General features: G+C 38.4%; 1 protein-coding gene across 6 annotated transcripts in view; it reads left to right on the top strand.

Annotated features, from left to right (window-relative positions):
• Positions 1–14198, top strand: part of neo1b (neogenin 1b) — a 134006-nt gene that overhangs the window by 110460 nt on the left and 9348 nt on the right. For 5 of the 6 annotated variants that reach the window (XM_073869022.1, XM_073869024.1, XM_055192218.2 and 2 more), the window contains exons 11-18: positions 170–308; positions 1130–1179; positions 3526–3667; positions 3795–3905; positions 7613–7807; positions 10221–10316; positions 12000–12232; positions 12892–13030. In XM_073869022.1, the coding sequence (XP_073725123.1) occupies positions 170–308; positions 1130–1179; positions 3526–3667; positions 3795–3905; positions 7613–7807; positions 10221–10316; positions 12000–12232; positions 12892–13030 (1105 nt within the window). The remainder of the gene's footprint in view (positions 1–169; positions 309–1129; positions 1180–3525; positions 3668–3794; positions 3906–7612; positions 7808–10220; positions 10317–11999; positions 12233–12891; positions 13031–14198) is intronic. The other variant, XM_073869023.1, reaches the window with a different exon arrangement.

Raw genomic sequence — 14198 nt, 5'->3', positions numbered from 1 at the left:
TTGCTTAACATGTACCCATTGTAATAACTAACATACTAATTGCCATGGTGTTACTGACTTGATTCTTGAAAAATCTTAAAGATTGACGTGTCCAGGTTGTAGACGATCAGCCCTTTAATAATTCAATGTCATGGTTCTTTCAGTAAATTTCTGTCTTCGTCTTTCACAGGACACAGATGTGACGGGTCTGTCTTACACTATGACAGGACTCAAGAAGTTCACAGAGTACAGTTTCAGAGTGGTGGCGTTCAACAAGCACGGTCCTGGAGTTTCCACAGAAGACGTTACAGTCCGAACGCTGTCTGACGGTGAGACTCCTGATTAAAATCGTTTCTGACTCGTACTTCAAACAGATCTTTAAAGCGCTAATGCTTTGATGAAGATTTCATACTTCATACAGATCTGTCAGTGAATTGATCTTGTATTCTTGAGCATGTTGTCGTGTCGCAGTTGATATGAGAGCTGTCAATCATGAGTTTTCTGCGGTAAACAACCAGCGTGTGAGCGGCATGCAAACACGTTCACGCTAAGGCTGCAATACAATGTTAGGAAGGCAAATGTTTACGGTAAAAAGTAAATGTGAATAATACATACAGATCTTCCACTAACCGCTTTGCAGCTATGATGCAGAGGTTTTGTCTCTCGCTCTCTCTTATCCTCGTATCTCTGTGGGATGTTGAAACTGAATCATGAAGGAGACGTCCTGCATTAAAAAGAGCTACAGGAAAACAGCGAGCGTATGACAGCTGGTGTTAAAATCACAAACACAGGCGCATTGACTGGGGACGTGTCAAGAGAAAGCAGAAAAACACAGCTCGGTTTAAATAAGATAATGAAGACTTTTATTAAAGCGAAGCGCTAACATCGGCATCAATGCTCATCAGCTCCGTTACGACGGCTACTAACACGTCTGCCATAAATGTTCAGTTGAACAGGAAGCGTATGATAAGCAGAATAAAGGCGATAAAACGTCACCGTTGAGGATTTTCTGTATGCCGGTCTCAGCGGATAAGCCAATTATTTTAGTCGCGCTATCAATGATGGAAGCTCAGGGTCGTATGGGGATGTCGTGTGGTACTGTGGTCTCTGTTGTTATGTGTGTCAGTACTAAATGCATTTTGTTTTTCAGTACCGAGCGCCCCGCCGCAGAATCTCACACTGGAGGTCTTGAACTCAACGGTAAGCTGCTAATAAAATCCTTGGTGCTGTGACATAATGGTTTGAACCCCATATATGTTTATTTTTAAGCCTTTAGATGATCACCATTGACTCCATAACTAGGGATGCACCGAAAGGAAAATTCTTGGCCGAAGCTGAATAAAATGAAAAACTTTGCCGAAGGCCGAATACCGAACTTTCATTTTTTATTTTCTCACCATTGCACAGGTTACATTTTCAGAATGTCCTTTTTGCAATATTTATTTCACATTATTTAACAATAAACATTTTTAACATTCCAGCAGTCATTATAGGGCCTTTTTACACCTGGTCACTTCTCTGATCAGATAAATATATATATAACTTGTTAAAACTCTTTTATTTACATTCGACCACACAAATGAGTCCTTGGAAAACGGATATTAATAAATGCAAATATCCTTTTCATTACAGTGGGTTCACACCAGCCGCGTTTGAGGTGTCAAATTCGCGTCTACCGCGTCTAGTTTGCCACTTGAACATTTTAAGTTTACTCGCTTCATTTGCGCTTGAAAGCCGTGTGTGAAATTCTAGTCATTGAGACGCGGAAATTCGCGTCATGGGAGGGGCTTCTGCATCTCGGACTGCGGACGGAGTGACAAGATTGACAGGAGATTAAAAAGCGCTCAACAAAGCGGTCTGACAAAAAGCTTATTGTTAATAACTTAAAAGAGCTTATTGTTAAAATTTCTGGTTTAATGTAAGCATGTTTGTCATTGTAGGACTTTACTAGTTGTAGGAAGTTTTTATTACGTACTGCTGATGCTCTTCATCGTTCTATGACATCAGAAGATAAAAGCTAAAGTCTCTCGTTTCTTTGTGCATTCAAGCTGACACCCAGGATCGCCGCCGCCGTGTCCTCCTCATACGCTGCATGGTGTATCGGGATGTCTTGATTTTGAGTATAATTAAAAATTGTAGTGCTATATGTTTTCACGTTTTTTTCGGACTTTTTGCCAACATGTTCTGCTGCATTTGCTCGTCTCTCACTCTGCCCTGGTTACTATTACTAATAGTTACTGGTTACTAATATCCTTACTGTTAGGTAAAATTAGTTCGGCCTTTTCACTTGTTCGGCTGAATAACGACAATTCGTTTTTTGCTATTTTCGGCCGAATAATGTTGGTTGTCGAAGTTTCGGTGCATCCCTTGGTGCATCCCTTTCCCTTTGATTTGTCTGAATAACAGTGTTTAACACATTTTAAAGCATTTATGTTTCCCCTTCATGTCACTTTTAGATATAGTGTTGCCAATGCTTGAATGCATTTTTTTTAAATGTTACCACAATTTTGTGTTTTTTATGATTTTTTTCTATGATTTAATGATGCACTATATTTCATTATATTGCATCAGTATCAGTTTTGACATCGGTCATTTTATAACTCAACTGTTCACAACTAACCAAATTTCAGCTGTAATTAAAGATATTTTTAGTAAGTGAATTAAAGGGATAAGAATAATGTACACGATTTAAACAATTTGAGGGCGAGTAAATGATGACAGAATTTAAATTTTTGGGTGAACTATCCCTTTAAAAAGGGGACATATCATGAAAATCTGACTTGTTTAAGTGCTATAATTGGGTCCCCAGTGCTTCTATTAACCTAGAAAAAAGTTAGTTTTAGTAAACATATTTTCTGCAAGCAAATCTGGCTCCCCTTGTGATGTCAGAAGGGGATAATACCGCCCCTTAATCTGCACTGTCCAACCACGGCACTGCCATTTAGTGCAGAGATCAGCTCATTTGCATTTTAAAGGACACACCCAAAAACGGCACATTTGTGTCAATTTTAACATGTTATAATAAATTATCTAGATTATATTTTGAGCTAAAACTTTACATATGTACTCTGGGGAGACCAAAGATTTATCTCACATTTTGAAAAAAGTCTTGTGAAATGTCCCCTTTAAGCCTGGTTATTGCGAATGGTTATATTTTTAAATGAAGTATTTTGAGCTTTATTTAATTTCCAGTATTGCTCTTAATAAAAAGTTTATTTCTGACATTGCTTTTCATTTGTATATCTCATGGTACCTTTATTTCTCACTATCAAAATTGTTATTTTTGTTTAGGCAGTCAAAGCTGATCTTAGATCAGCTCTCTTGTTGCATGACGGGTTCTTGATTTTCATTCATTATTGCATAGCCTGAAGGCAGCGCGTCTCCCGGCTGTCTATTTTAAATTAAGTGGTGACACATGGCAGCGCTTCCTCTGACAGATTTCTGGCTGACACACAGTTTTTGGTTCACCTGAAGAACTTCATACCTCTAGACGTTTATGTAATATCCTCAGCGCAGCTCAATTAAAACTCAGTTTTTGTACCCCAGTGCATCATGGTCCGATGGCAGCCGCCTCCACTTGGCACTATGAATGGAGAACTGACGGGGTATAAATTACGCTATCGTAAAGGTCTGAAGAGGGCAGATTCGGTGGAGATCACAACCACACAACTCTTTCAGCCTATTGATGGTACGCATACACCAGTACATAACTATTATTACGTAATTATTAGGGTTTCCTGACACCCTAAAAACTCAGAAATGTTCATAGCAATGACTTGGTGTTGAGTTTTGCACAATGCTTTGTGGTGTTTAAGGTTTGGAGAAAGGGAAGATTTACACATTCAGAGTTTTGGCCACTAATGTAAACGGGTCTGGGCCGGCGACAGACTGGATCGCAGCGGAAACCTTCGAGAATGACCTGGACGGTAAGACTTAAAACAAACCTCGTTCTTCATACCGAAAGCATTTTAGGACCCTCGTCGTGGCCCAATGGTTAGAGAGTTGGGCGCTGCATGGGTTACTATGCATTGGTCATTACATCACTTTCACTTTCTGTCCTGCTGCTAAAATCTCTCTCAGAGTCTCAGATGAGGTTGATATGAAGTGCCAGATTTGTTTGGCCCAAATGTGGCAAGGGAACGTGTTATTTTCGCAGATCAAAAGATGATGGCTAGACAGACTGTAACCCATCAATACTGAAAGACCCGCTGCATAATTCACCTCATCTTCCTGTCATGGGACAAGAGGAGTCTATTAAATCCTATCTGACAGTCACAGTTCTCATCTAAGGCGTAGAGAGGAATTCTGGGTATTCTTTGTTTAACGCACTTGTATTGTTATATAAATAAACCATTTAAATGATTAGGTTTAATGTGTCTGTTTGATGCTACAACCCTGGCGGCACATTTCACTTCGGCACATCATTGCTGAGTCAGTTACAACAATTGAAATTCATTTTAACCTTGAGATAATTTATAATGAAATGATTCCTCTGTGTGCTCGGATAATCACAACTCGGCTCTTGGGGCAATGATTTTATTCATAAATGGAAACGTTTTCATGCAGTTTAGCTGTTCGCTTGAAATCGACTGTGAAAACGCAAACTTTTAAAGATGGGTTCCAAAGTGGAAGTTTTTGATCTTTGCTTTGTCGACTACGTAAACTATGTAAACGTGAATCTGCGATAACGGCAACGTCATGCGCATGTGTTATTTCAGTCTATAGGCATGCGCAAGTATAACCAAAGCAACAATGGCGGCCTACAGGACTATTTGTAGTGCTCACGATACTAATGCTTTTTTAACCAAGTTTACTTTATTTTGTTGATTTATAGTCCAGGGTCTTAAACCTACCTCACTGTCTAAACAAAACTATTCAATGCTTTTGCCTTCTTGATTTTATCGATCTGTTAAAGAACACATACCGTATTTTTTTGTTTACTAGTCGCATTTTTTTTCATAATTTGGCTGGTGCTGCGTCTTATAGTCAGGTGCGTCTTGTAAGTCAGTATGAATAAATTTTGACATTTATGAGGCAAGAGACAACATTACCGTCTACAGCCGCGAGAGTCCGCTATACGCTGCTTCTGTATTTATGTAATTCAATGGATTCAGTGATGCGGAATGACGAGTATGCAAACCTCACGCTAGTTGGCTTGTTCGGTTAATTTAGTCGATTCAACCTTCCAGGTAAGTTTGTATGTTATGGTTTATCATTTAAATAACTGATAATATTACTCTAACGTACAGAAATCTATTCAGCTTGCTGTTCTGTTTGCTATTGTTTAGTTGAATAACTTGCCTTTCCAGATTAAATGTCTGTTTTTTCTAAATAAACGCGATGTATAGTCTATTGTTATATATGTTTTAATGACGATTTTTGAATGATGCCGCTTATAGTCCGGAAAGTACAGTATTTGCGCAGGCGTGTAGTGTTTCTTTACAGGGTAACGTCGCCAACTACTGGTCTGGTGCATGTAATACAGCGTATAGTCGTCTTCATGGATATGTGTAAATGCGGATGTGTTTGACATTATTGTCGTGTTTACAAGAAATTTTTAGTGCGAAATAATAACTTTTTTCCATTTTTTTATTACATCGTTGTCATGTACGGATAGCCTTTGTTTGTTTTTGTTGCTTTTTGCAGGTGAAAAGAACAAATAAAGAGTTTCGTTGCAAATCTCATTTTTTGGTTGTGCATTCCAATTAATATCAATTCAACTGCAGTTGGTTTGTTTTGATTTAAACCTTCTTACCAGCTAAGTAGCACCATAAAACAAAATAATAATATGATAACATAATAATAAACATATTTTGACAAAAATGTTAAAAAACTGAGTTATCTCGTTTCGCAACGAAACTCTTCAAATACTGTAGGTGTTTAAATGTTTGATTTGAAATGTCTGGGTCATTTCACACCCATATCCAAAGAAAGCCATTTAAAACGTTTACTTCTTTTACTACGTTTTAACATTTAAGTTTTTAAGCACATTTTCTCCCGACTGCGGGAAGAATTTTCGATGTGTATGCACGAAATTGTGCGTGAAATGTGCATAGGGATGTGTTCACGATCAAATCATGATTCAAGTTAAACTTTCATACAAATTTTTTTTCTAAATGTTCGACAAAATTAAAAAACCACTTTAATTTACGTACACAAAAATAACGTACACTATAATAAAATACTACGCTAAATACTACTGTATAACAATGTTAATATATAATATTTACATTATTCTATATTATTATATACATTATCAATATTATTATTATTATAAACAATATATTACACGTTATTGTATTGACTATATAATTTTTTCTATAGATTTGTTTTCACGTTAACATGATTTTGTGCATTATGCAAATGAGAATTTGAATTATGATATCAATGTCAATTGCAAAACAACTGATGGTCTTAAAATTAGGTTATCTTTTATGAAAACTATGAATTTATTAAATACAGTATGAAAACCTTGAAATATAACCCAAGCATGGTCTGGTGAGATTTACACAGTAACTCAATGCCACGTTGAGGCCGCTGGTTTGTAAGCCATTGATTTCAGTGCTGAATCAAACAGACACAAGACTTTTCAGCTGAAGTTCAGACTATGTTAGATTAATAGCTTGTATTGTCAGAATTGGATATTTGAAGGAATCCAGTCACTGTGTGTGTGTGTGTTCGCATGCGTGTTTGTGTGATCTCTTTGGACTCATTTCCGTCTGCTAATATGAGTCGAGCTCTTCGACAGGCAGACTAAAGCATCGCTCAGAAGCTCTAATGTCTCCGTTCATCCTCTCCTACTTGAATTAACTTCACAAACAGGCCAGTGTTTGAAATAATGAGTCTGTTTAATGACTCCAAAACCAGAAGGTTTGTAGAAAATTGCCAGCGTTGCCTTATAAATCAGAACGGGCATTAACTCCAGGCCCTTAGATGAATTCAAATGGTTTTGCTAATAAAACGATGCTGTCCGTGGAACAAGATACGCACAAGCTTTGCTTTTAAGCTTGCCAAAACAAATCTGAATGGATTTTCTTGCTGTTATAGCCGTTTGCTGGCTGTAGCGTAATGAATTTGTGCTATACTGCTGACGTGTGACTCTACCTGCGTTATAATGCTGCAAACCTTCATTAATCTTTAGCTTTTACTTCAAAATTGCTTTGTAACGTTCCTCTTGGTTTGGTCCTGCTTGAAAGCGAACATTGATTCAAGCACATGTTGGGTTTTTAGGAATCTGCAATAAAAAAGACAAACCTCTGTGGGAGTCGCCAAGTCATGAGTGCTAATTTGCATAATTTGCAAATGCTAAATGCAGATTTGCATACTATCAGCCCCACCAGATCTTTGATCAAGTCAAATGGATAGTATGCAATAAGATTTTAATACAAACTCTATCATATAGATTTTTCAAATTGTGTGAAGGCTAAAATTGCCTACAAGTCCCTGTGGTATGCATATTGATTGGTTGAAATGGTTTTTGAAATATGAATATATATAATATTCTAATAGTGATTGTACAGAATACTTAAAAGTACTTTACTACTTGCAAAGTGAAATCCAGTCTGGCTAAATAAAGTGAGTAAAAATTAACTTGCATTAAAAGTTAAGCTTGTGTTTGCTGCTTGTTTAACAGAATCGCAGGTGCCAGGTGTCCCGAGTTCGCTACACGTTCGTCCGCTGGTGAACAGAATCGTGGTGAGTTGGACTCCACCAAATACCCAGGAGATTTTAGTTCGAGGTTATAAGATCGGCTATGGTATCGGAAGCCCTCATGCCCACACGGTCACTCTGGACTACAAGCAGCGTTTCTACAGTATCGATAACCTCGGTGAGCATCTGCATATATCTATCTGTAGACCAATGAGAATCTTAGAGAACATCTCTTTCCACACCATCAAATATTGTCATTCCTGTCTTTTAAACTATCAACACATATTTTCTGTAAGGTGTAAACCATAGACTGTATAAAATATGGACATAGTGTTTCTGAAGAGCATTTTTGATGCCCAAAGTGGACGGAGCCTGCTATCGCCATCTTTGCCGCGCGGCACTCATCAATAACCGAAAATGGGCAAAGAGACAGAATGTGGGTGGCGCTGAGGTGTCTGGTTGCGGAAACCACGCCCACTTAGCTCAACAGTAGAGACAGCAGCAGCAATTCACCTGTCACTCAAGTGGCCACACCCTTAATTATGCAAAACATTAAGGCTTTATTTAATTTTAAAAAGTTACAAAAAAATTACCCCCTCACAGTTGTCATGAAGGGCAAAATTAGCTATGTAGACCAAAATCACTTTTTGTACCAGGCTGTAAAAATATTAATTCTGCTGTAAAGTTTGGCATTTTAAAAGTGGGGGGTCTATGGGCTTGACTCCCTCAAGCGGCCAGTCGATGAATTGCAGTTTAAGTCACTTCCATGTTGGATTCACGAGAGAGACCAGAAGGGTTGCCCCTTATGCCTGACTATCCGGGGTAGTGTTCAGTCGCTGATGTTTTCAGACTGCATGATGGATTGGCGACAGGGGGTTTCACACCGCATGACTTTACCATTGGAAGAATCGGCGACAACTTTGTCCCGGTCCGGAAACTACATCTCACAACCAAGCGCACGCGAGAAGTGACGCGAAGGAAACAACGCGAGGTCACACGTGCAAGACCGGAGTTCTCACGTGAGGGATTATTATTAAAAATGATAGCCCGCATGAAGCTTGCCATACAAATTGCATGTGCTTTCGTTTCCAGCAGAAAGAAGAAAAAGAAATAAAGATTATGAAGGAGGAAATGGTTAGGGAGACTCCTCCCCGAACTTCCAGCTGCCCTGTATGTTGCTCTCTCATTGGCTGTAGGTCATCGCCGATGTTATTTTCAGTCAAAACACATTTCACACGGCATGATTTTGAATGGCCAACAGGTTCAGATATCTAGCATTCCAGATATCTCACAGGTGTTGCCAACTCTCTCAGAACGCGTCTTTGATCATTCACACTGCGTGCATGAGCATCAATTTCGGGCATTTGTCTACGATTTTTTTCAAAACCTGTCGGCGAGTCAAAATCAGGGCTAAAATTGTGCAGTCTGAACTCAGCATTAGTGTGAACAAATTTAAACGAACATGACAGTATTTACCTCAAATGCCACCTTTCCACTGTACACAACATTCGGACACGACCGTCGGAGTTCGCCACCTAGTGGCAGACGTCATGAAATTTCAATTTAATCATAAATCCGTGCCAACATGGGAGAGAAACTCATTCTAGCGGAAGAGCCTTTAATCTACAAATAAATAAAGGAATACAAATAAATAAAATAATAAACAGCTATGCATGTATGACAAAGACCGGCAATATTTTTGGAGAGAACATATAGAGATTAAAAATAATAATGTATAAATAATTTATTAATTGTCAGTAATCAGTTTTTAAAGGATTCAAGTGTTACTGATAAAGTTGAACAAAAAAAGATTGATCAATTTCACCTAACACACAGTTTTTGATTGTAATGCATTGAAATATATCACATCGGGTCGGTGTTATTTTAACTCATTCCCCGCCAGCCTTTTTTAATTTAAGTTGCCCACTAGCTTTTTTGTGATTTTCACAAAAGTTTCACAAAATGCCTTCTAGGAAAATATTCTTCTAAAAATATATAAACACACAAATATATAAAATGAAAGAACAGACCCACTGCTTTCAAACAAACAATAAACAAACAAAATGGGAAAAAGCCGTTTCATCCTATCTATATTTTTTCTCAGCTTATAAACTCTTAAATATGGGTATTTGTCTTTAAAAATATTTTTTTTTAGTAAAAAGCTGAAATAATTGCATTTTTGTAATGGAATTTTGTTAGAGATCAAATTTAGAATGATTATCAAAAGCATACACAAAGTATAAAATTAATACATAATTTTTTGCTTCAAGTTTTTTATAAATTGGGTAAGTACGTTGGATAATCCCGGTATTACAGATAACCATAAGAGCTCATGAGGAACACGTTTTTTTTCATGCAAATGTTTTCTCTTAATTGACGAGATAACTCCTCGATGGCAAGGGAAGGAGTTAAGTTAAAAAAAATTATTATTCTACATCCGTAGATGGTCGTCACCTCATGCAGCCCCTTTGCGACTTTCCATAGGGAATGAATGCTTTTCGGTTTATCGGCCATCGGTTTGTCGTGTACAGTGGAAAGGTTGCCGAAGTCTGTCTTCCGAGTTTTACGTTAAAAGAGGTTTTCTTTTTCAGATCCTGGTTCACATTACGTCATCACGCTGAAGGCGTTCAACAACATGGGTGAAGGGATTCCCATCTACAACAGTGCCACGACCAGGCCACAGTCTGGTAAGATGAAAAACACACGAACCGAAAATGTCTTTAACCTATTGATTGTTTGTATTGAGTGAATGTGTTTGTGGACTGACTGTTAACATGGGAATCAATACTTTGATCTGTTTCCTGATTGGAGGAAATGGTGAATCATCCAATTAAGGGTCTGAGTCAAATTCCCTGAGCAAACACAGAGACAGAGTCGAAATATATTCAGCCTCAGATCTCATTTTGTAAAGTAATGAGTTACTTGGTACTTTAATCTGATTATATTTTGTCTGACACATAATTTCAGAAGAAGTCTTCATGTGTTTGATTTGTCATTTTATCTCTGGGTTTGAGGGTTTTAGTGTCATCATCTAGGTTAACTATAGACCCGATATAGTCGAGCTATGAGTAACCCACTTCTAGCGAGATGTCTTCATGTAAGCAAAGTCAACAGTGACTTCAATGGGTTCATTTATTTTTGGGCTACAGTTAGACGTCTATTCAATTTTACTGACAGGCCTTGTTTTAGCCTAAACCAGTGGTTCTCAAACTAGGAGGCGGGCGCAAGATGGTGCCAGGGGGCACCATGGTGACATTTTATAAAATAAAATAAAATTGATCATACATTATGTGTAATCAAACTTCGGAAAAATAATGCTAATAACCAACAAGGCAACGTTGTATCATTTTATATGTTTTGTTTAATTGTTTATGTCATGAATTTTCCTTTTGGGGCGCAAAGTGACGCGCCCCACATAAAAAGGGGTTTGAGAACCACTGACCTCTGGGCTGTTTGAACGGCTTTTAGACGTTTTTAAATGTAAATTTGGTTGCAGGAGTAGAGTATTAACACAGCTTGTGGAGATGTTTACACCTCTTGTGATGGATTTGTGTATTTAAATGAATATCTTGTTGAAGCACATGTAACATGATGAACTGCTTCTGCTTTATGTGCATCACATGACCGTCTTATCTACCGTTACACATGAAGTGTCCCCGCATTTAAAATTAATTCGCAGTGCAATGGCAACACTGATGAATGGAAGTTTCTAGCAGGCCACGAAGTCTTATCAAGCTGTCGTGTAGCGGAGACAAAATACAACTCGCTCTGTGATGGAGTGTTAAATGTAAGGCGAATAAAAACCAAACAAACGTGCGACTCCTCCACCTCAGTTCTGGGACACTTGATGTGTCACACAAGCATACGCTGAAACTTACAACGCTTATGTGCGTACGTTTCAGTTTCTTCATCAATCCAGAACTTTCTTTCCGTCAGACGCCTGAGACGTGCGAGTGGGCTGTTAGCGGACCCCCGCCGCGCCGTCAGCTCTGACTTTACTGTTTTAAAGTCTGTGGGTGGAGAATCACGGCAGATACAGCTGTTAGATGTAGCTCAACGCTGGGCTTTACGCCGATGTTTTGACACGATTGATAAGATGTGACCCAGAAATGAGATAGTTTGCATGCTGGTTAAGAGTTTGCAATGAAAGTCAGTCAATGTTACACACAGAAAATATCAATGTGAATAGTGACTTGAGCTTGTATGTTTCTAATAATCTCTCTCTTTGTCTTTTATTTCTCCTTTCACTCCATTGCACCCCACCAATCCTTTCATTTTTATTTAACCCTTGATTTTAATCGTTGTCTGTTCTCCATTGCATTCCTTCAATATGAATTACGCTTGGCTCATCTGTCCATGTCTGCTATCAGACCCCATTGACCCTGACATTGATTTTTATGAACTTTTCAATAACCCATACACCCCAGCTCCCGACCCTTCACCCATGCTGCCCCCGGTGGGCGTTCAGGCCTCCGTCCTCAGCCAGGACACCATCAAAGTCAGCTGGGCCGACAACTCGCTCTCGAAGAACCAGAAGATCACCGATTCCAGATATTATACCATCAGATGGAAGACCAACATCCCCGCCAACACTAAATATAAGGTATCAGATATCCCTCAGCGGGGAGCTCTGTTTAGTATCATCGATTTGTTTGGCCTTCATTGTACATGATGTAAACTTCTAAATAGGTTATTGAAGTTCTGTCTCTTTCACAATGGACTGTCATTGTAAATTGCAGATTTTATGTTTTTGTGCATAGGGTGCCCCCTAGTGTACAATCTATTAGAATGCATTCAAGTGAATGGGAATCTGATCCCAATCTGCATTAGTCGAAATTAGACTTGGTGTGTCACATCTCTTTTAATGTACTCAAATGTTTATACTGTATGTTCCCGTAACAAACACAGTACGTAGGGCATAGTATAGGTCAGTGTTTCCCAATCCTGGTCCTCGGGCACCCCCTCCCAGAAAGTTTTAGATGTCTCCTTATTTAAAACACCTGATTCGACTCATCAGCCTCCTTCCAAAATGGTAAACATGTGTCCCTAACAAGCTGATGAGTTAAATCAGGTGTGTTAATAAGGAGACATCTAAAACTTTCTGGGAGGGGGTGCCCGAGGACCAGGGTTGGAAAACACTGGTATAGGTAGACGAATTGGGATGAAGGCAAAGACTTGGCTCAATGTTTGAAATTAAATATAAAACATTTAAAACAAAAAAAATATTGTTGTTATATAATGGAAATGATTATTTTTCAACAGATGGCAAACACAACATCTCTGTTTCACACGGTCACTGGTCTTAAACCCAACACATTGTATGAGTTCTCTGTCATGGTGACCAAGAGCCGCAGGAGCAGCACGTGGAGCATGACGGCTCATGGGACGACGCTTGAGTCCAGTAAGATCACGCACGATCAAATCACATAATCACATCTCTCACATCTCACACGAACACCACATGTAACCTCACACAGCACCATCACGTTAAACAGTTACATTACATAATAGTATTACATCACACAGCATGACAACACACACTAACATCACATAACAAAATAACATCACATCACACAATTACATCACATCACGCAGCATCCTCACATTACACAGCATCACGTCAAACAAAATCACATGCTAACATCCTGTAACATCACACACTAACATCACGTCACACAACAACAACACAGCATCACATTAAACAATAACGTCACACAATAGCATTAGCATCACATCACACAGCATCACACACTAACATCGCATCACATTACATAGCATCACATTAAACAATTACGTCACACAATAGCATCACATCACACACTAACATCACATTACATAGCATCACATTAAACAATTACATCACATAAAACAATTACGTCACATAATAGCATCACATCACACACTAACATCACATTAAACACCACACACTAACATCACATTACATAGCATCACACACTAACATCAATTCACATAACATCACATTAAACAATTACATCACACAATAGCATCACATCACACACTAACATCACATTAAACACTTACATCACACACTAACATCACATTACATAGCATCACATTAAACAATTACATCACACAATCACAGCACACACTAACATCACATAGCATCACATTAAACAATTACATCACACAATAGCATCACATCACACACTAACAGCACATTAAACAATTACATCACACAATCACATCACACACTAACATCACATTAAACACGTACATCACACAATAGCATCACATCACACAGCATCACATCACACACTAACATCACATCACATAGCATCACATTAAACAATTACATCACACAGTAGCATTAGCATCACATCACACAGCATCACAAATCACAGAATAACATAACATCACATCACATTAAACAATTACATAACACAATAACATCACATCACACAGCATCACATCACACACTAACATCACATCACATAGCATCACATTAAACAATTACAGCACACAATAGCATCACATCACACAGCATCACATCACACACTAACATCACATCACACAGCATCACAAATCACACAATAACATCACATCACATT

Source organism: Misgurnus anguillicaudatus, chromosome 6 (genome assembly GCF_027580225.2).
Source record: "Misgurnus anguillicaudatus chromosome 6, ASM2758022v2, whole genome shotgun sequence".
NCBI lineage: Eukaryota > Metazoa > Chordata > Actinopteri > Cypriniformes > Cobitidae > Misgurnus > Misgurnus anguillicaudatus.
The sequence above is the reverse complement of the archived record's forward strand: the minus strand, read 5'-3'. Positions and strand labels throughout refer to the sequence as shown.